The sequence below is a fragment of the Fusarium oxysporum genome, chromosome 10, assembly GCF_000149955.1.
Source record: "Fusarium oxysporum f. sp. lycopersici 4287 chromosome 10, whole genome shotgun sequence".
NCBI lineage: Eukaryota > Fungi > Ascomycota > Sordariomycetes > Hypocreales > Nectriaceae > Fusarium > Fusarium oxysporum.
In genome coordinates this window covers 1667711-1688827 of record NC_030995.1, presented here as the reverse complement: position 1 = coordinate 1688827, position 21117 = coordinate 1667711, and the positions used below count along the sequence as shown (strand labels likewise).

Genomic DNA, 21117 nt, shown 5'->3' with positions numbered 1-21117 from the left:
CAGGCTCGGGGTTAATTTTTCCTAAGATCAAATCCGTTCTCATACGGCCAGCTTCTTTTCCCCAAAGCCGTTGCCGGCTGTACACGTGGAGGTCTGGGACTGCCGTCAAAGCCATACTCAGATAGGTTGCCTGTTTATTGCTAATGATACCGTTTTGTGTGATCCAATAGATTCTACTTTACCCATCATCCAAATTGAGGATGTTTATAATAGTGCGAGTATATCAACACAAACTGAAGTAGACGCAAATCGACTGACAAGTTGGTCAAGCGTTGCCCACGTTTTCAACAGGCCTGACAAGCAGCGAGTATTGTTTTCTATAAAGCACAGAAAAACTGCAAAGCTGATGATTTGTAAGACAATTCTCCAGACACCAATGCACCGGAACAAACATAGTACCATGAAGCTCCCTTCCTTCTTCCTATGGCCAAAGATCGATCATGATATCGGACATATGGCCGTCTTCTGTGGGCTGAAGGGTCCGAATAATGGTAGCGTACCCTCCTTTAAACTGATATGGCGGTTATCACTGAAACAAAACTCCTAAGGCTTCAAGGAAGCCCTGTCAGCTCGTCTATTTTCGCAAACTATCCAGTCTTGCTTGCAGGTCGTCGTCAACAGGGTCACCACCGCCGCCGCCGCCGCCTCCGCCACCAACCGCCTGAGCGATCTTACCCTCAGGTACCGCCGCAGTTCCCAGAGCGGTAGGTGTTTCACCGAGCTGTGACTGTATTAGCGACAAGGCTTGCGTAGCATCACTTTTATGACTTACTGCCTGGTTAAAGTCCACACCAATCTCTTCCAAGACTTGCTCTACCACCTCATCGCCTTCTTCTTCGATTCCCACATCCATAGCATCATCAATGGCATCGTCCATCATCTCTTGTCGTTGGTCCATGATATCGTTTTCGCGTTCAAACTCCATGGCGATTCGTTGAAGCTGGGGAAGATTCATCGATTTATTCATGCTTCCCAATGCCATGGTAGCGCCCTTCATAGCCTGCATCATTTGTTCGTTCGTTCTGTATGTCTGTGTCGAATTCGGTCAGCCTCTGGTCTACGCTCATATCCAATGTATGCAATTACCTGAAGGCGAAGCGAAATCTTTTGTAATTGACTGCGCATGCTGTAAAACTTTTCGACGTATCGTCTCGTGCGGACCAAATCCTTGGCCTGAATCTTGCAAGCTCCCATCTGTCCATTCTTGGCGCTCGTTTTGATTTGTTGAATAAGGGTCTTCTCTTGCTTCTCCAGCTTGACGCGCATCTGATCAAGTTCACGGATGGCCTTATCTAGCATGCGCTGGTTCTTGCGTAGACGCTCCGCGGGCGTCATGCGCTTTCCGAATGCCCATTCGAGGATCTATATCGTGAGCGAATTAGCCATCATGGGCGCGCCGCATTGTCGCACGACACCGCTGTTCTTACATTCATGATGTGCGGGGGTAGTGGTGGTTGACGGATGAAAGAGGGTAGGTCTTGGTAAAGAGAGGTCGAAGAGTCGGTATAGGGGAAGAGTCCTTGCGAATAGTAAATAAGTAGGAGGCAGAAACGCGCAAGGCAGCGAGAAGAGATCAAGCCTTGATCCAGATGCGTGGTAAGAGTTGATGGCCTGGTCGCGCTACGGATGTCCCGACACTACGTAATCGGACTGGGCCAACCTTGAAAGACCGCTTTGCTTGCACGATACGGCACGATAAGAGCCCGCTTGGTCCAAGCGCCAAAAGTCTCCAGATTTCGCCAATCAAATCGGGAATCGGTACGTAGCAAAAATCATGCAGAAATGGGTCGTTCGACTGACTTGTCAATGATTCTTATTCGCCTCTCCAACCGACCGCCATAATTACATCGGCATCACGGTTCCAAGGATATTTTCTTCCCCTCGCTTCTCATCCAAAATATGCCGCTCGAACTGCTAAGGACCGATTCAACATGAGCCAAGATTATTTCAGCGGTAACGGAAAGGGCAAGGCCCGACTGCACCAGGAACCCGATTCTGACGGTGACAACGATCATGGCCATTCCGACGCGCCCACCAGCAACCACTCTTCTCCGCCACCCACAAACTCGTCCTCTTCTCGGGTACAATATATGACTGTCGGAAATGGTATGACATCTGAACATGCTGCCCGTCTCCAGAGCATGCTTGACGTCGACTCAGGCTACGGTGGAAGTATAGCTGGCGATGAGCGTTCCATGAGTTCCGCCGCAGCATGGGATATGGCAATGCATCACGACCGGCCTGCGTCGGGTGCTGTGCACCAGATGTGGTATAATGCTCACCGTGCTACCCTCGGTCGTTCCATCAACAAGGTGCTCGAACTGCTTCAAAATTTACAAGAAATGAATGCTTCCTGGCCCGCACATTATCCTTCCGTTCAACGAGCTCGCCGCGACTCCTCCGAACACTCCTCACGGCCCGCCTTTGCCCATGCCCACACGGGTATGGAAGGCAAAGGCTCATCCTCCTTCCGAAACCCTGGTTTAAGACGTGCCATGACGACGGTCGAAGACGGTTCCGCCGAATCGAGTCGAGCCGCTGAGAATCGATCCACACCCGAGCCCCGACTTGTTTCACCACAAATTGCTCAAGAGTTCTCTATTTTGAAGCTAGATCTCAAGCTCGGTGCTCTCCACCAGACCGAGCTTGTGCATTCATTGGAAAAGAGCTCCATTGCATCGCTCCTCGACGGCAAAATCAGTTCCAGCATCAAACATCTACTAGCTCTCCGTGAACGAATCGAGGATACTGCAAGCAAGGTTCTTATCACAGGCGATCTCAATGCTGGCAAGTCAACTTTCTGCAATGCTTTACTCCGTCGAAAGGTTCTTCCTGAGGATCAGCAGCCTTGCACTGCTATCTTTTGTGAGGTGCTTGATGCTAGGGAGAACTCTGGTGTGGAAGAGGTACATGCAGTGCATAAGAACGTGCCCTACGACCGAAACGATGAGTCGACCTACGATGTTTTCTCACTAAAGGAACTCGAGAACATCGTCATCGACAACGAGACTTACACTCAGTGCAAGATCTACGTCAAGGATAGCCGAAGCATTGACGAATCTCTCTTGAACAATGGCGTGGTGGATATTGCCTTGATCGACGCTCCTGGCCTTAACTCCGATACAACCAAAACGACTGCCATCTTTGCCCGGCAGGAGGAGATCGATGTGGTTGTGTTCGTGGTTTCCGCTGCCAATCACTTTACACAGTCTGCCAAGGAGTTTATTTGGGCTGCTGCTGCTGAGAAGGCATATATTTTTATTGTTGTTAACGGATTCGATGTTATCCGAGACAAAAAGCGATGTGAGAAGATGGTTCTTGACCAGGTTGCCGGTCTCAGTCCCCGAACCCACAAGGAGTCCTCCGAGCTTGTGCATTTCGTATCCAGCAACGCCATCCCTGTCGGCCCCTCGCCTCCTGGCGGCCCTGGTGGCAGCGGTAGTTCAAGTGGAGGCAGTGGTGATCCTGGTGATGGTGATGACAAGGGTAAGGGTAAGGATCTTGACAAGGTGCGAGACTTCGAGGCTCTGGAGCAATCGCTGCGAAGATTCGTGCTTGAGAAGCGTGCACGATCGAAGCTTGCACCTGCTCGGACATATCTGCTCAACATCTTGAATGATGTCAACACTCTTGCAAATGTCAACCAGGAAGTTGCTCAATCGGAACTGGAGCGAGTGACCCAGGAATTGAAAGAGCTTGAACCTCAGTTGGAATCCAGTCGAAGGGCAAAGACCGAAGTAAGCGAGTCAGTTGATGCCAACGTTGAGGAAACATGCAAGGACGTCTATGACTACACTCGAAACACTCTTAACTCGGCCATTCTCCACTCTGGAAGCAGCCACTACGATGTACCCTACCCCGGTATCTGGAATGCTTTCCAATATGCAGAGGATCTCAAGGAAGCTATGCTGTCTCGCATTGCAGATTCTGTTTCGAACTGCGAAGAGTATGCTCGTAGAAAAACCGTGTATGGCGTCAATGCTATCAAGCAACTGGGTATCCTGCACGTTGGTGATGAGTTCCAGAATCTCCAATTCCGACCTGATGTTATGTTCCGACGCAAGCGAGATGCTCTTGCTCGCCAGGTCGATATTCCCACAGAACTGATCGACTTTGTCGATTGGACTACCTTGTTACAGCGACAGGAAAAGTTTGCTGGCACTGGTATGGCCCTTACAGTTGCCGGCGCCGTTGTACCCCGGATGATTGGTATGAACACGTGGATGGATCAGGCTATCACAGCAACTCGCATCTTGAGCAACGAGAACCTACGCCAGCTCATCATTCCTGGCATTCTCGTGGCTGGTAAGTGAACCATGTAACTTTCAAGAATGCAAAGTCACTAATTGTTAATAGCTGTTGCTGCCTCCGCCTATGTTCTGCAGCAGATTCCCAACTCTCTGCCTCCTCGCCTTGCTACAAAGATCTCCACTCAGCTTGCTGAGTTGGATTATGTTCACTCCAACTCCTCTCGTATCTCCTCTTCCGTTCGCAAGGTCCTCCGCATTCCCGCTGACAACCTTCGGGTCGGCCTTGACCAAAGCCTCAAGGACTTGAGCGCAAAGCGAGAGGAGACTATCAAGGTCAAGGGCGAGAGTGAGCGCGCCTCTCGTTATTTCCTCAACCTCATCCGCCAGAGCGATGGTGAGCGCGCCAGGGTTGAAGGTGTTGACCTTGAGACTCCGCCAGTTGGCATGCATTGATGATGAAGCTACGGAAACTTGGACGAACACGACTTGGATGTTTACCGATGGGGTTAACGTTAACGTTTCAGATTGAGACGACAACCAAAAAAAGTACGGCGTTAATGGGCAGGGTCGTTTCCATATGTGATGCGATGGAAGAACACGAGATGCTCCTGATTTGGCTTTGATATCAACTTCTCTCCTCATACCTTGTTAGCGAGTCACAGCAGTATGAATTAACTATTGATGCTTCAACCGCTCGATAGCTGTTCGTGGGCGATGCAATACGCCTTGCTAGTAAACACAACTTCACTAGAGTAGACACTTTTCTAATAGCTTATGCCTAAATGATGACGTCGATATTCATACCGCATCCATTGGCCTCCTAGCGATGTCACAATAACTCAGTACAAAGTGATGAAAATTCTTAAACAAGTTGAGGATAAACTTGGATAACTGTGGACAAATTTTAAGATAAACATAGCAGGCTATGCGACTACTTTTATTTTCTCTCTCAGTTGAAGGGTCTCAAAGTCTTCTGACTCTATGGCCATGATAATATGCAAGCTTCGGGCACTACAGCATAACGCCTCTGTGCAATGGCGATAGCAGCTGTCAAGCTCACTGTGTCCACATGATATTTCTCAGCCTTTCTTTCTCCCGTTCGCCTCCAAATATGCCATCAATAGGTTGTCGCGCAAGCTCACATATAGCCTGACGATCAAGGCCAAAATGTTCCGCGACGAGTCTATATTCGTTAGACAAGGGGCTTTCGAACACGCCCACATCATCAGTCTATGATCATTGTCAATCTTTATGTTTCTCCCTTTCATGAACACAAGTTCAGTAGCTTACGCTGAGTGAGATCTTAGGGCCGTTGACACCTCTCCAGTGCCCAAAGTGGTGGCCTTCGAAGCCGCCCAACACCATCCCGGCTCTGACATTGCAGCTCAGGCATAACTCGAGACACAACGCTCTCTTTGTGATCTCCTTCTTGGTCTCCTCATCCTCCCAAATCACATGTCCCAGCCTGCCCGGTTCCCAAGAGAGCAGCGTACTCAACTCCTCCTTCGACCCACTCGCCTCAGCTTCAGCAAAGTGAACCGTAATCCCTAAGCCCTTCTTTCTTGCCTCTAAGAACACAGGAGTGAAGACACTTACCTCGCCTGCTGGCCTCGCTGTTGGATCACCGCAGAGATCCAAGCCAACGACTCCCTGCTCACGGTATGTCAGAGCAAGCTCAAGGGTGAAAGCAGCCTGCTCAGGGGTGTGTCGCCGATCGACAGCGAGGATCAAACGAGTGTGTAGCTGAGGGTTCTGGGACTCAAATGACGAGATTGTGTCAAGAAGGATTGAGATGTACTGCTCTGCTGAGAGTTGAGGCGTGGCGCGTGGTGTTGTTCGAAGCTCGAGATAGCAGACGCCATCATTGAGAAAGTCTGTCAATACACATTTGGTAGTATCTCGAACAGATTCCTCATCCGTGATAAGGTTATATAGGTAACTGCTGAAAAGCGGGAAGAAGCTGTGAAGTGTAGTTAGCTTGTGTCTAATCCTGTGACTGCCAATCGATGGAGGCAAGACTAACGTTTGCAGGTTGTAATCATGTTTCCCTTCAGGCATGACGATCATAGGATCTTCTAGGTCGGTGTTGCCTGTCTCCTTTTTACGTAGCCATACCTCATGGAGAGCACGGCGTGAGATGCTCCCAGTCAAATGGGCGTGAAGCTTGCATATCGTCAGTGTCAAAAACATGGAACGTTGAGTTTAAACAACCTCTATCTTTGGCAGTCCAACAAAGTCCATGGTTGGCTTTGTTCGTTTTTCGTGACAGCTACTTATTCAGCGTTAGCTGGGAATATGTAGAGTCTCTAGTTAGTCTGTCAGGATGTAACTGAGAGAATTGATACTCATCTATCCATTACCACGAAAGTTAGTGTCAACCAGAATACCTACCCTGAACTTGATGGAGATCCTACATCATCACAATCATCGAAAACATCAAGAGCAATACACTTGGTCGAACGAGCTGCTATGACTAGAAGCTTCTTTTCAATTTCATCACATTCCGTGACTTTCCCATTAATCGTTATTGTCTCAAGCAATACACAATACGAAGGCAGAACAAGCTGTGGTTTATATAAAGCTCACACGTAAGTCATCAATGATACAGTTCTAATGTGACGAAATACATGTGAAACCGCCTTTCCTGGAGATGAGATCGCAGCCATTACCAACCCCATCTTATACTTTACACCGGTAACCATGCGCCGTGGATGCGTTGCGCTTCTCGTTCCTCCCGGTCAAACCCAGTTGCATCCATCATAGGTCTTCATCGGCCATATACGCCGTAAACAATTATTGTACACATGGGAAGCCGTATTTTCCGGCCCAATAATGACTGCGCCTGGCAACAAAAGGCACTGTCTAAGATATCCTCATACCCAGAAACGTAAGGTCAAGGTTTTTTTTGATTGCGTGACTCCAACCTATTTGTTTACAGAGAAGGTTGGGCAGGCTTGCCATCGAGGGCGGCGCCAACTTGGTCAGCGGTGCTCTGTTCGGAGCCAGCGGTCAGAAGTTCACTGCCGCTTTGTCGCATGTTGTACTCTTGCTCCATAGCAGTGAGCTGTTGATCCTCGGCGAAAGACAAAGCGAAGGGAACACCAAAGAACAGGGCAGAGGTGGTGAGCACCCAAGCGCCCTTGCCACTGAAAGAGAGAACGCTCCAGGCAGCGTTACCGATGGTGTTGGCCTTGCCGGAGATCCATGAGCGAGTAGTTGGGGGGACGATGTCGCGCAGTGCGTATAGTCGCTCAGCGAAAGTCTCTTCTGAAGGATCGTAGTCGGACTCGTTGGAAATCTCGGAGTCTACGGGCGTTGTTAGCATGGACAATATCGCGATTAAAGGCGCGGGGTTGTTAATTACCAGTATCAGAGTAGTCGTCATCGTCCTCCTCAACATCGGGACCAGCCTGAGGGTGCTGGAAGTGCTCGTCCTCAACCTCGGTAAGAGTAACCATCTTGAATAGCTGAAGGTGTTGTGTATCGAGTAGTCGATTGTGAAGGTATTAAGAGCTGTTGAAGAGCTTTTGGTGGAGAAGGAATTGCCGAATAGTCGCAGCCCAAATCACAAGGCTTGTGAATATATCGTAATTGCTGAAAGAATCTGGTGAGATAAGCGATGTTGACAAATCTCCGCCCGATAAGAAAATATGTTCTCTCGGTGACTGGTTGATGAGTTGGCGTTGACGTTGGGCGTCACGATGTCATGGGAGTAATTTTTCTTTGGAAGTTGCTTGGGTGCTCCACTTACACCACCCTGGTTTAGCCGATGAGTTCACCAGCAACTATCGTCACGTGCACCCTCCATAGACAACCATCATCGAGCCTCTTACTGCAAAGTACAGGAGGAGCTTTGAGAATGCGAAATGGAACTGTTATCATCATTTCTCATGCAGAGCCATTGGATAAAGTCATCATCATGACATTTTCTTGAACAAATACTGGGCCGTGGTCAGGGACATATTGTGAGCGTTATGCAGTAGAGCTCTGAGACAATAAGGAGTATTAGTCTCATTCTCCGTATCCCATCATGTCACGTCCATTCTACAGTAGAGGCGCGCTTCAGAACAGAATGCTGGAAACCGAGTGGTGGGCGGCCATTTGCCCCCTCATCGTGCTCGAATAACCCCAGTCTTGGCTTACTCGTCGCCACCCATCGTCTCGATCACAGTTATGATCCTGCCGCAACCTATTCCAACCATTGAATGCTCATGACGACATTGGCGGTATAAATGTCACACTCAGAAATTCCATGTTGTCCACTATGACTTCGGCAATATTCTGCCGAAGTCGTGTGAGCCTGCCACTATGTAATGTATCTTCTTGGTCAAGATTCATATATGTAAAGTTGGCATTTGGATCATTCAAAAGGACCGCGGCACATACATGCTGACTTAATATGCACCGCAGGGCCATATGGTAATGCTCACTAAACCCGGCAAGAATATGCCAGTCTCTGAGGGAACCAGCCTGTGCCTGGCATAGAAGGTGTGCAAGCAATACCACGTTGTCTAGTAGAGAGACAACTCGAGAAGCTCCTATTGCCTTACCTTCTCACAAAAGATGACATGTCCAAGAGATACAAGTTGGTACGTAATATGTAAAGTTGATCAATCATACACCTGCGACTTCGCGGCTATGATTTGCAGAACCAGCATCATCATGAACCGATATGTTTTTTCATGTCAGAAGAGTCTCGGAAAGAAACCAGGAGGAACTTGCGAACGGCTTCTTGAGGACCGAACGTAGCTTTGGCTAGAAGGCCATACGCAGTGCCTGACTTTTACCTGGTAGTATGGACCTTGTGTCTATACTTGTTGTTCCTCGTCCTTGTTACAGTTCGTAGACAAAAGTATTGTAATTAGGAAAAGCAGAAAAAGCAAGAAAGAGAGTCACGGACGTATTGCGAGACACAGGAAGGAAGAGGGACGACCGGAAAAGTCGGGAGTGGATGTTTGGAATCTGTCTTGTTGAGTTGTTGGAGTGTTCAAGTTTGACCTAGCTTCTAGATCGCTTTGAGACGTTGGTTTCGGTATCCTGTAAGCAACGAGACTAGTACGTAATTTGTTTATTCCCCTGCTCCAAGGGGTACAACACATGACCTTTAATGGAGCTCGTCAATATTTGACGAGAAGCCATTGGCAATTAAACATCTGGCATCGTGACCTTTCAGCCCGTTTCACTGTATCGAGATGTAAGGAGATTACGTATATACATTCGACAAATATAGACCTAATTGCCGTGATGAGCGGTAAACATATCCGATGCAATTCGCACAAGGGTTTTAGATTACGAAGCATTGAATGGAAGAATAGTTATACAGGCACGAACCTCGTGATCCATAGGAAATCTCGTCTACGATACCAAAGAATGCCGCGTGATGTTGATGGTGTAACTTGTAGACTTGTCGAGGCCGTGATACTTTGTAAAGGAGTGGATAGACAGGGGACGAAACCACCGATTGGGCAATCTCTACTCAGACATTCGCTAAGCTTCAGAAGCTCAGGGACAGTTCTTTCTGGACTCGCAATGGAAGAAGCAACATGGTATCAATGGTACGTACAACCTGATATAGAATGGACGAGGTAAGGTATCTTTTAGGAGACGCTTGGGCCGCCGGCACGGTGTCAAGGTGAGCCATTTGGGTAAGTAATCGGGACCCTGTCTGGGGAACTTGACGGGAGGTGTTGACGGCGTGTAAGAGACAACCTAAACTGGCCTTTATTTACACCACGTACTTGGCTACAATACCTAACTCAACCACACACAGCAGGACTTGACGAGCAACTAATTTCTGACAATTTATTCCAGCTTTGAATATATCCGTAAAGACTCGTCATAAACCTTGAGTTAAAAAAAAATGCACAAGGTCACATTTGCAATCAACACGTGTCTGTGCCGTTGGTTTGCGTGTACCTGTTAGGAGGGGCTGCCCCGCGATGCGAATTTGAAGAGCAGAAAGAATGGATGTGATATGATGCTGGGATACGGTGACAGCTCCTTACCATAGCTATTGGCAAGGTACCACAAAAAGCATTCGTCAACACCGTCAGGGAAAGCTCCCCGGCCCTATTTGTTGGTTAGAGTGCTCCGTTCTTTGTGACTGCGTCCTCCGGGTAGTGATTTGGAGCTCCGGTCCGTCTAAGCTAACTATTTCCCCCTCACCGCAAGACGCCAGGTATGGGCTCTAATCTCCATGGCGAGCCGTCACTCGTCAAAGAAAGGGTCAATGAAGCTATCGTGATCATGCACGGGCGACCCTGATCCCCGGACGGTGTACCAAAGAAGCATGGGTTCCATTGGGTCGAATCCATCTGGTTATAGCGTCGTTAGCCGATCAGATAGCGGGCACTGCAAGCGGCTCAAGTAGAGTAAGGTACGAGGACGGTACCTGAGGATCTCCGGGGGCCGGCAGCACGTTCGGCCGGGTATGGATAGAACAATACCCACAAACAGGGCAGCGCATGGCCTCGATGGTGGAGTTGATTGCTCACCACCTGTGACACCTCAGGGAATCTCAGTGTCTAGGCGTTCTGGGGGCCCCTCGCTCAGCCACTAGCTGCCGTCGTCGAGGAAAACTCTTCCCCAACATTCCACTTGGTGGCACCTTAAAAATGGCCAGCCAGACACCAGCAAGGTATCGTAGGTACTTGCAGAATACGTACCGCCGAACGAAGTGATAATTGACGTCTTTTGTAGACAAGCAAGTGTCCTCAATGAGGAAACAGAACTGACATTGTGACATTCCTCTTTGATATTATGCCGAAGCTTGCCAGTTTGTCCCCAGGTTTGGCTAGTCGAGAGTTGAGCTGATTGGTCCGTCACTCAAGCAAACCAACCATGTGCCAGCGTATTATGACAACAGTGCGTATTTGACTTTCTATGCAATTCATCATCTGGCTCAAAAGAACTTTTTATTGCCGAAATTTGAAAGAATATGCAGTTGATCATGAACACGAGGAGCGTACAGAGTAATCTCTCTGAAAAAAGACCGGAAAAGACGGCTTCCATTCAGTCGATGATGTGATGAACTCAGGTACCTGTAGCAAGAACAAAAATAGAAACTTCTACGACAAGCCCAAGCCAAATGGAAGCTCGAGAAAAATAGGTGGGTAACACTACGGTACGGTTCTACATATTCACACATGCAGCGTAACGTTCATACGGTGCCTTGAAAGGGCAGCTGGGTGGAGACATATTCGAGATGCATTTGTAGCGAAGGACACAACTTCGTGACGCCCCGTAACCGTCGTCAACAAGTGGTTCATGGTGGAGGCGTGATATTCATGGACGGGGCATTGGGAGTGCACCGTATTGTCCCAGAGTGGAGACAAAGGCCCTCGTTAGAGATGACAAGATAACGGTTTCGATGGTGGAACAGCACGTCAGAGATTCGAGTATTCATCATTACGAGAAGGTAACCAGGATGAGATGATACGGGACCTGGGTGTTGTAAGCCAATGGTTCAACTTTCAGACCATACTGTATCTCAACCTGGTAAAGGCATGATCCGATAATCCAGCCAAGCTCTTGATCCAAGATCCTTTTCTTAACCTTCCCCAGATTTTGAGACCTCAGGGTATGTAAACTACGTACCGTTCTATTACAAGCCACAACAAAGCACAGGGACAAGCAACTGACAGCACAATTGACCAATGAAATAGCAATTGAAAGCTTAAAGGTCACGCGGAATGTGGGCGTGACAACACTCAACCGCCAGGCTGAGATTCTGGAAATAGAAGCCAGGAAACACTCAGCTTCGAACATCGTGGTCAAAACAATATCGTCGTCAGGGGAGCGCGCCTCACTCAGCCAGCCAGGTCCAACGGACAGCCCTAGCCACACCCCCTAAAATGAAGTTTGATCTATGTTTTTCTGCCCACCTCGTGACGCGTTAACAGCGTCCGCCTCCAAGCGCCGGATGCGGGGTGCAGTAAAAATACAGGGAAGATTTGCTAACCAAAGAGGCCACGAGACGGCGGCAAAGTAAAAGCAAAAAAGCTTGGGGACGGCTCTCGGGGCCACAGGGCAAGCACGCAACTCGCTACGGTTCCGTACGGGAGAAACAATAGGTAATGCAATGGATACCATTTCCCCTAGGGGTTGGCTGGTTGGTGTAAAATTGACTGGCTGTGCCGTGCAGTGCAACAAAGGGAAACGGTGGCTGTCACGAAAGCTGCAAGATCAAGTAAAACGGGGGTAATGGAAATGACGGGAGATGAGATGGAAGCGGGTCGTGGGGAAAGCTATGAAGTTTTTTTTCTTTCTTGTCCTTGTGCCCAGATCCAGATCAGGCTCAGACTGGGGAAGACTGGAGCCATGGGCAAAACCTGGGGGTAATAGAAATCCAGATCCAAGTTTAAAAGGCGTTCTCGGTGCTGCCGGACCTCGGCCGTGTGGGGCTCTCCGGGCGAGTCCGGGGCCTCTGCTTGTCCCGGAGCTTTGAGTGTGAGAGTGGGTGCCGGACTCCGTTGCTTGTGGGACAGGGACGTATTTTCGTGTTCTTTTTGCGTAACATATGGAGAGAGGAAGAGGGGAAAAAACTCAAAACATTGAGGGGGATTGTCCAGAGTCTGGAGTCTGGGGTATTGGAGAATTAGAGCTTCTGTTCCAGGTCAGATGAATCATTGAAGAGTAGTATTGTTGATGACAACAGGGCAGCTCAAGAACGAACTGACCAATCTTGTCTAAACTCTATCATTCAAGAAAGCCATGCTATGTTGTGCAACTCCTGTCTTATGCCAGACTTGCCCTTCGTTTCGCAATAAACCCCCTCGTGCTGCAGTCAAGTGCTCCTCGACTCCCCCTCGACCTCAACCATTGTGTCATTGATGGTACCCCGGAGAAGGTACCTGTACGTAAGTACCGAACCAACGGCCCCGCGACGGCCGGAGGAACCTTGTCGTGGTCCGGCTCCTTCAATAGCGACAGGTCAGAACCTACCGGTGTGCTGTGCTCTCCCTTGCTCCCTTGTCTACTGGTATCTTGGGGAAGAAGAAGGGTGGGAAGTATCACCTTGCCAACACATTTTTTTTTTTTAACTTCATGATCTTGACTGTTACTCGATCTGGGGAATGGATCTCCCCCAAGGTGAAATTATTTCCCCTAGAAATCGAGACTAGTCCCGGCCCCGTGATCGTTCCCCTTAGAATGGCCAAGGTCTGGAAAGTTCGGTGAGCACTGGCTTTGCTTTCTTTAAGTCAGGTGAGCCAGATTTGGGTTCTATTGTCTGGGGTACGAGGGCATTTCAGCTAGCTCGCCTGGCATTTGCTGCTGCGGTCAGCGTTCAACGCCAGCTTCCCGTCTGGGGTAGTGAGTCGTGTAGGAATTCGGTTCAGGTACCGTATCCTTTGAGGCGGATTCTTGGCTTGTCAAGATTTTGATGGCTTAGAACGATATTGAGCAAGGTTCCATGGAGGTGAACTATTCGTCGCTTGTTGGCAGGCTCAGAACCAACCAAAGCATATAGTTTCTTGGCTGATGCGAAATCCCAGCATTATCTTACACCACGTAAACCATGGGCTGACACAATTGTTGATACATGGGCCCATTGAAGTCGACGTTGTTCGAAACTACATGACATTTATCAAACATGCTCCAAATAGATATCACTAGAAGTCAATGTCAATCAGACGTGGAATTAGTCAAATGCAGGCGATCCAGTTTTCGTACGAATCATCATTCTTGTTGGCCTGGCCGTTTCGCATGTCAGAACTGTATGGTTTATTAATACGGTCCGGCTCAGCTTGAAGCACATCATGGCAACATCATTTCAGGCAGTTATTACGACCACTTGGACAAGCACAGCCAGGGCAACGTGCATGTTGACCGGGATCTTGTGAGATACCGTAGTCCAACGCTGTAATAATCCTCTGAAACCCAAAACAGAGAGAGCATTGAAAAACCGGAATTCAAGGTCGGATCTGCATGTCACGAAGTTGCCATTGACGATGACTCGCAGAGACAAACCCGCAGGGCGAGCCAAGGTGAGTGGTGAGTGAATTGAGTTGAATCGCACCATTCTCCACACCGTTTGGGTGAACGAAAGAAGCTAAGTGTGTGGTGCCGTTTTCATGCATAGCGTATGGATAGTTATGTAGACTTACGTTATCAAAGTCTGCAAATGGAGCTGGAGGCTCTTTATGTCGACTTACAGTGACCAACCTGTCAAATAGAGCGTTTGTCCTGACCCAGCTAGTCTCTGAAAACTTTTCAAGCCATTTCCTAAACGCTGATATCCATTATGTGAGAATGTGTGGTATGTGAAGTTGTTACAAGATATCGACGTAAACTGGCAGAAGAGTTAAAGTCTAGCAAACAACTCTCCCATTGGCAACAAATTTGCACTAGTGGTGTCAAACGAAAATCTGGAGAAGGCGGGATTCCATGCAAAAACTGCAGAGCCTCGAATAACCGGGCCTCTTCCCCACTGGTAAATCTGAATAATTCCTGGGGGCTCCCTCACCTACAGACTCTTCAGGAACCAGGCGCTTGGTCCAGGCGAGAGAAGTCAGGTTCCAAACAAGGCTTCCCTTTGAGGTTTAGACCAGAGGCACTATTGGGTAATTGAATGGGACTTTTTCTTGTAGGTACTGCACTGTACTCCGTGAGGTCATGATCACGATCGGGGGTGTTGCTGCAGCCAAAATTCTTTCTTCTCGACTCTTCTGGCGGGCTTAGCTGGGCTGGGCTCCGCTTCAGGAGGGGTGGTAGTGGTACAGTACAGTAGCGAGCAGGTACCAATTGGAGAGGAGAGGCCTCAGGACGACCGGGCCGGTGATGTTTATTGTCTGAATACTTCTATCTCTTCTTGTGTATGCCAAGTTTCTACTTTGCTGATTGCGAAGTGAAATATGAGGAAATCGAACCAAGTGACTGGGCAAACCATAAGCTCTGTGAATGTGCTGCATGTGCTGTAAGTAAGCTGCTGTAGAGGGTTGTGGCGGGGGTCATTCGCTGTGTCTATTGCTGTCCACTGCACTTTTTCTCCGGTCTGCCCGGTGCAAATGAAAGGCAAAAAACAAACACGTACCTCAAAATAAACACCCGCCGGGCCTCATGCCCAGCAAACTCCCAGCAGGGTCTGCCCCACAAGCGGGAAGGGGGTGTGTAGGCAAGGTGAGCGGAAGACCAGGACCTGGCAAGGGATGTGGTTTTTTTATGGCAGCGTGACAACTTTTACTTGGTACCTACAGGCGAGACGGTGTAAGAGAAGGCAATATGTCGACATGTTTGGAGTCAATGGAGACATTAATGCTGGTACGTACCCCATTGTAAAAGACCGCGAGGTACTTTGTACCATCGTAGACTTCTGGGTCGTCATTGAGAGACACTTAGACACGGACAGTATATAAAGCTTCCATCGCCAGTCCCAATATCTTCTGGCTTCGAAAGTTGGAGAGATAAGTCACTTGACCTCAAACTTGTTGATTACCTATTGCATTTTGCATTTGCTTCTCCTCACAAAAAGAAGCCTTCTTCTATCTACCTTGAACCCCTTATCACTCCTACCTCGTCTTTATTTAGAGATCATATTCCCTGTCCTGGCTTGAGCTTTGAACCTCGTCATCTCAAACCAACCTCGACGTATCAAGAGAGCTTTTGTTATCTCTTGTTCTAGACATACCGTCTTCAGTTTCTATTTACGACAGGGCTGACGGATGGCTGCGCTGAGTTCGTGCACACCGAGTCAAACGCCTGCTCAGGTTGGCAGTGTATGACAGATATACTAACCTGCCGTCAGAACTTTAACCAACCCTCCTCTCATCTGAGAACCTTTTACGGCAATCTTGTTATTCTTCTGAATAACTTCCTCTCGCCATCTTCTTTTAGAAGGCCCCGCTATAAGTTCGGCATTACCGACCTAGAATTATCTATTTTCAGTGACGAAACGAATTGATCGTCACAAACTCTAGCCGGTAAGTAGCGGATAAGTCTTATCTGACTACAGCACTGCCCACTACCCCTTCGTCATTTTGCCCTTATCGCGAATCCATGGCGCCGTTGATTGGCTTCCCCCTGATTTTCACTACCCAATGGCGAGAATACGAGAGCCGGCCCGGGCGGCTTACACCGGGATTCTGGTGCTCCGTATCAGAGATAAGCTTCCCAGCGAGCTGAGCGGTTCGCATTAGGTGCTGCAAACAGCCCCAGCCCCAGCCCCAGCATCTGCAGTGCATTTTCAGGTCCCCGATCTAGTGGCGTCCAGTGAGTGCGAGCATGGACGCCCCGGATAGGACCTGGAATGAGCCTCCCGGGACGGGTTCAATACCAATGATCACTGGATCATTGAGTTTGGCCTTCACGGGCGCAGGGCAGCCTCTGGGTCAGCAGCCCCGTATCAAATGCCTCTTTTCCTTAGTTCGCTTTGAGTCACGAGCTCTGACCGAAACTCTGGTTGAGTTGGCTACAGCGGTGACGACAGGAGAACTGTTATCTTCAGGCTTCCTTGTTTGCTCAAGCCGAACTGTCTATATAAGACACTTGCAGCTGGCTCATCTCGTCTCCATCTTGTTCATCCCATCACTGTTTTCAATCATTTCGTTTTGTCGTCTTGCGTTTACACCACCAAACTTCACTCTCCATCTAGGCATCTCGCCAAGATGGCGCCTATAACAGAATCGCCCACTAACATGCTGCCCTCTCAGACTTTCCCTGATTACACAGATCCATATCAGAAATCCAACATGACTGCCATTTCCGCCAACCCCGTGGCTAACGTCAAGGCCACTGAGGCCAGCCGTGGTCCTTCTCCCCAGCCTACTCACTTCTCCGTTCCTCTGCAAAATGGCAATGGCGGCAACGGCCACCGCATTCTGCGATCTGCCACCGTTGGCTACATTGCCCCTGAGTTCACTGGCAAGCCTGAGCAGAAGAAGACTGTGAAGTCTATCATCTCAGCTGCTGGTTTCGTCCCCGAGCCTCAAATTGATGAGCAGATCGAGTGGTTCTACGAGAAGCTTGGCATCGATGATGTCTACTTCGAGCTTGAGACCCCCGATGTCATCTCCAGCCACATCACCTCTCTGTATGCCGCTAAGGTCGCTTCCTTCGCTCGCGAGGATAAGCAGGAGGAGATCCGACTGGATATGGAGGCTAACGACCATGCCATCTACATTGATACCAGCGTTGCTGGCAAGACCAACACTGCTGGTCCTCGCTATGAGGAACGCCTCGAGGCCAAGTACATTGATCACCCCGGCCACAGCAAGTACCGCGTTGAGACTTTCCGATCTCCCGCTGTCGTGAGCCCCAGCTCCAAGGCAACTCTCCGATGTTACTTCGTCTACCAGTGCCAGTTTGCCACTCCACCTGAGCAGACCGACCCCAAGGAGACCAACCTCGAGCTCATTGCCGACAACGGCTTCCTCCGCAAGGCCACTGACAACACCAAGCAAATCTACCAGGACATCATTGAGCTCGCCGTTAACCGAGCTGGTCCCGTCATCGAGGTCTTCGATATTGAGAACACCGACGAGAAGCGAATGGTCGTTGCCTTCCGCTCTCGCACTGCCCAGGGTCTTTTCTCTGCCCTCAGTGACCTTTACCACTACTATGGCGTCACCTCATCTCGAAAGTACCTCGAGCAGTTCTCCAACGGTATCACCGTCATGAGTGTCTACCTCCGACCTACTTCTGACACCGTCGAGAGCAGTGGACAGTTCCCTTCAATTGAGGAGTCCATTGACCAGATCTCCAAGGAGGTTTCTCTCCTCTACTGTCTCCCCCACAACAAGTTCCACAACCTTTTCCTCGATGGACAGCTCAGCCTTCAGGAATCCGTCTACGCCCACTCCGCTTGGGTGTTCGTTCAGCACTTCCTGAACCGATTGGGACCAGAGTACTCTACTCTTGCCGAGCTTCTGGATGTTAAGAACAACGCTCAGCAGGCCCTCCTTTCTAACCTGAAGCGCCGTCTCCGTTCTGAGACATTTACTCCTGAGTACATTTATGAGATTATTCAGAACTACCCCGGTCTCGTTCGTGCTCTTTACGCTTCTTTCGCCAACATCCACCTTGTTAAGGACCAGGATGACCCCGTGAAGGTTGTCTCCTCCAGCCTGTCCGTCGAGGTTCTCTCCGACGACGCTCTCAAGGACAAGATCTCCAAGAACGTCAACAACGAGCATGATGAGATGGTTCTCACTGCCTTCCGTGTGTTCAACAACGCCATCCTCAAGACCAACTACTTCACCCCTACCAAGGTCGCTCTGAGCTTCCGTCTTGACCCATCTTTCCTCCCCGAGGTCGAGTACCCCAAGCCCCTCTACGGCATGTTCCTCGTCATCAGCTCTGAGTCCCGAGGTTTCCACCTCCGATTCAAGGATATCTCTCGCGGTGGTATCCGAATCGTCAAGTCTCGCAACAAGGAGGCTTATGGCATCAACGCCCGCAGCATCTTCGATGAGAACTACGGTCTTGCCAGCACACAGCAGCGCAAGAACAAGGACATTCCCGAGGGTGGCTCCAAGGGTGTTATTCTGTTGGACCCTAAGCAGCAGAACCGTGCCCGTGAGGCTTTCGAGAAGTACATTGATAGTATCCTTGATCTTCTTCTGCCCGCCGAGACCCCTGGTATCAAGAACCCTGTTGTCGACCTCTACGGCAAGGAGGAGATCATCTTCATGGGCCCTGATGAGAACACCGCTGAGCTGGTCGACTGGGCTACTGAGCACGCTCGATCCCGTGGCGCCCCCTGGTGGAAGTCCTTCTTCACTGGCAAGTCTCCCAAGCTTGGTGGTATTCCTCACGACACCTACGGCATGACCACCCTGTCTGTTCGTGAGTACGTCAAGGGTATCTACCGAAAGCTCGAGCTTGACCCCTCTACTATCCGCAAGATGCAGACTGGTGGCCCCGATGGTGACCTGGGCAGCAACGAGATAAAGCTTGGTAACGAGAAGTACACTGCCATTGTGGATGGCTCTGGAGTTCTTGCTGACCCCAACGGTCTCGACCGTGACGAGCTTCTGCGCCTTGCCAACGGCCGCAAGATGATCATCGAGTACGATGTTTCCAAGCTGTCTCCCGAGGGTTACCGAGTCCTGTGCGACGACGTCAACATCACTCTCCCCAATGGCGAGGTTATCAACAACGGTACATCGTTCCGTAACACCTTCCATCTCCGTGACACTGGCAGTGTCGACTGCTTCGTCCCTTGTGGTGGTCGTCCCGCCTCCATTGACCTCATCTCGGTCAACCGTCTCATCAAGGATGGCAAGTGCATCATCCCTTACCTCGTTGAGGGAGCCAACCTCTTCATTACCCAGGAGGCTAAGCTTCGCCTCGAGGCTGCTGGCTGCATTCTGTACAAGGATGCCTCTGCCAACAAGGGTGGTGTGACATCGTCCTCCCTTGAGGTTCTTGCTTCTCTGTCTTTCGACGACGAGGGCTTCGTTGAGAACATGTGCCACAACGCCCAGGGCGAGGCTCCTCAGTTCTACAAGGACTACGTCAAGCAGGTTCAGCTCAAGATTCAGGAGAACGCCCGCCTTGAGTTTGAGGCTATCTGGCGCGAGCATGAGCAGACCGGAACTCCCCGATCTATCCTCTCTGACAAGCTCTCCGTTGCCATTACCGATCTTGATGAGAAGCTCCAGCACTCCGACCTCTGGGACAACGAGAAGATCCGCCGATCTGTTCTTCAAGATGCTCTGCCCCGTCTTCTCCTCGAGAAGATTGGTCTCGACACCTTGATCGCTCGCATCCCCGACTCCTACCTCCGAAGCATCTTCGGCTCCTACCTTGCCAGTCGATTCGTGTACGAGTTCGGCAGCAGCCCCAGCCAGTTTGCCTTCTACGACTTGTAAGTGTAACCCATGATACCATGATACCAGAACATATGCTAACTATTGCGACAGTATGTCTAAGCGTATGGCCCAGATCGCCAACTAAAAAGTTGATTGCATGGAACGGTGTTGAAGCGTATGATTTGAATTGTTTATAAGCATAGCATTATTTGTTTTCTCTGATGAGAGATGAGCATTGTCACGGTGTGTTTGCCATGTTTGGGACGGCCCTGGCATGGGCCTAATGAATGGGTCAAGGTTAAAGAAAAGTCAGAAAAGACTATGTTTATTTAGTCGATATTAATCAAGATTTTGAAGTTCATATTTTATTTCCCACATTGGTGACTTTACTTGGTGAGTTCATCAAGTGAAACTTGTGCTGTTTCTGTTTGCTTCTGCTGTTGCACGCTGGAGAAAGACTTTGAGACGCCTGATTGTCTCAGGAGAATTACCGAACGACTTAGATCTGATTGCTCAAAGTGATCTATCAGTCGTGCTGAGTGTGATAGAAATAGAACACACTAGATTACCTGGTACATGAGATGCATAGCATTGTCACGTGTCATGTATTGATAGCTTGATTTCATGTTGATAGTTCATTGGCGGGACAACAATTTGCATGTAGATATGCGTGAGGTCGTACCATGGCCTCCTCATATGTACAATGAGTTTATCGTGGCAAAGGCTGTATGGCTGATCTGTTGTATAGATGGCCGAGTTGGTAAAGAAGCACATGACAAGAGACGAATGGTCGTTTCCTCTGCAAGACGGTGTTTTGATGGAATCCAATGGTATGCTGGGTAATTGCACTGCATACCTCATGGTGTGGTTGACTTGGACATGTGAGGTCACAGACAACAGACTACAGAGGTGATTTTGAGGCCACTGAGGGTTACAATGATTGCCACACAGAGTACCGGCTTGGCAACCGAGTAAGCATCAAATTGACGAACTCGGGTACGTCGTGACATTTAATTACATAACTTCAGTGACGTTGAAAAGTCAATTGCAGGACTGCCTTATTTTCATACAGTGGATTGAAGCTGGAAGGGAACATTTACTCACAGCCAATGAACTCA

The 21117-nt window shown here is 49.4% G+C and overlaps 5 protein-coding genes across 9 annotated transcripts; 2 read left to right on the top strand and 3 right to left on the bottom strand.

Annotated features, from left to right (window-relative positions):
- Positions 1 to 85: 85 nt before the first annotated feature.
- On the bottom strand, positions 86 to 1663 carry FOXG_11524 (uncharacterized protein). 2 transcript variants are annotated; one of them, XM_018391184.1, is made up of 4 exons: positions 1428 to 1663; positions 1087 to 1362; positions 773 to 1030; positions 86 to 721 (listed from the first exon to the last, which is right to left on the bottom strand). In XM_018391184.1, exons 1-4 carry the CDS (start codon positions 1431 to 1433, stop codon positions 575 to 577), a joined length of 687 nt encoding a protein of 228 aa, XP_018249785.1. In that variant the 5' UTR covers positions 1434 to 1663; the 3' UTR covers positions 86 to 574. The 2 variants fall into 2 exon arrangements, with proteins under 2 accessions (XP_018249785.1, XP_018249786.1); XM_018391185.1 differs by having other exon boundaries at positions 1087 to 1663.
- Positions 1664 to 1785: 122 nt separating this feature from the next.
- Positions 1786 to 5071, top strand: FOXG_11523 (mitofusin). 2 transcript variants are annotated; one of them, XM_018391183.1, is made up of 3 exons: positions 1816 to 2106; positions 2161 to 4305; positions 4357 to 5059. In XM_018391183.1, the coding sequence occupies exons 1-3, from the start codon at positions 1932 to 1934 to the stop codon at positions 4701 to 4703; spliced, it is 2667 nt and encodes an 888-aa protein (XP_018249784.1). In that variant the 5' UTR covers positions 1816 to 1931; the 3' UTR covers positions 4704 to 5059. The 2 variants fall into 2 exon arrangements, with proteins under 2 accessions (XP_018249783.1, XP_018249784.1); XM_018391182.1 differs by having other exon boundaries at positions 1786 to 4305; positions 4357 to 5071.
- Positions 5072 to 5121: 50 nt separating this feature from the next.
- Positions 5122 to 6586, bottom strand: FOXG_11522 (adenosine deaminase). Its single transcript, XM_018391181.1, has 4 exons — positions 6462 to 6586; positions 6274 to 6413; positions 5541 to 6210; positions 5122 to 5480 (listed from the first exon to the last, which is right to left on the bottom strand). The coding sequence occupies exons 1-4, from the start codon at positions 6489 to 6491 to the stop codon at positions 5307 to 5309; spliced, it is 1014 nt and encodes a 337-aa protein (XP_018249782.1). The 5' UTR covers positions 6492 to 6586; the 3' UTR covers positions 5122 to 5306.
- A 143-nt stretch (positions 6587 to 6729) lies between these two features.
- Positions 6730 to 8018, bottom strand: FOXG_11521 (uncharacterized protein). The gene is made up of 2 exons (XM_018391180.1): positions 7615 to 8018; positions 6730 to 7556 (listed from the first exon to the last, which is right to left on the bottom strand). The coding sequence occupies exons 1-2, from the start codon at positions 7706 to 7708 to the stop codon at positions 7183 to 7185; spliced, it is 468 nt and encodes a 155-aa protein (XP_018249781.1). The 5' UTR covers positions 7709 to 8018; the 3' UTR covers positions 6730 to 7182.
- A 7494-nt stretch (positions 8019 to 15512) lies between these two features.
- On the top strand, positions 15513 to 20366 carry FOXG_11520 (NAD-specific glutamate dehydrogenase). Of its 3 annotated transcripts, XM_018391178.1 has the most exons (4): positions 15513 to 15923; positions 15994 to 16168; positions 16898 to 20055; positions 20111 to 20366. In XM_018391178.1, the coding sequence occupies exons 3-4, from the start codon at positions 16937 to 16939 to the stop codon at positions 20142 to 20144; spliced, it is 3153 nt and encodes a 1050-aa protein (XP_018249779.1). In that variant the 5' UTR covers positions 15513 to 15923; positions 15994 to 16168; positions 16898 to 16936; the 3' UTR covers positions 20145 to 20366. The 3 variants fall into 3 exon arrangements, with proteins under 3 accessions (XP_018249779.1, XP_018249780.1, XP_018249778.1); XM_018391179.1 differs by having other exon boundaries at positions 15603 to 16168; XM_018391177.1 differs by having other exon boundaries at positions 15632 to 15923; positions 15994 to 20055.
- The last annotated feature ends 751 nt before the right edge of the window (positions 20367 to 21117 follow it).

Coding starts and splice junctions, on each gene's coding strand:
- FOXG_11524 (XM_018391184.1), bottom strand. Junction 1,031..1,086: donor AGATTTCGCTTCGCCTTCAG/GTAATTGCATAC, acceptor AATTCGACACAG/ACATACAGAACGAACGAACA. Junction 722..772: donor GTGTGGACTTTAACCAGGCA/GTAAGTCATAAA, acceptor ATACAGTCACAG/CTCGGTGAAACACCTACCGC.
- FOXG_11523 (XM_018391182.1), top strand. CDS start 1,932: ATGAGCCAAGATTATTTCAGCGGTAACGGAAAGGGCAAGGCCCGACTG. Junction 4,306..4,356: donor TCCTGGCATTCTCGTGGCTG/GTAAGTGAACCA, acceptor AATTGTTAATAG/CTGTTGCTGCCTCCGCCTAT.
- FOXG_11522 (XM_018391181.1), bottom strand. CDS start 6,491: ATGGACTTTGTTGGACTGCCAAAGATAGAG. Junction 6,211..6,273: donor CATGATTACAACCTGCAAAC/GTTAGTCTTGCC, acceptor TACACTTCACAG/CTTCTTCCCGCTTTTCAGCA. Junction 5,481..5,540: donor GCCCTAAGATCTCACTCAGC/GTAAGCTACTGA, acceptor CAATGATCATAG/ACTGATGATGTGGGCGTGTT.
- FOXG_11521 (XM_018391180.1), bottom strand. CDS start 7,708: ATGGTTACTCTTACCGAGGTTGAGGACGAGCACTTCCAGCACCCTCAG. Junction 7,557..7,614: donor TGACGACTACTCTGATACTG/GTAATTAACAAC, acceptor CAACGCCCGTAG/ACTCCGAGATTTCCAACGAG.
- FOXG_11520 (XM_018391177.1), top strand. CDS start 16,853: ATGGCGCCTATAACAGAATCGCCCACTAACATGCTGCCCTCTCAGACT. Junction 20,056..20,110: donor CAGTTTGCCTTCTACGACTT/GTAAGTGTAACC, acceptor CTATTGCGACAG/TATGTCTAAGCGTATGGCCC.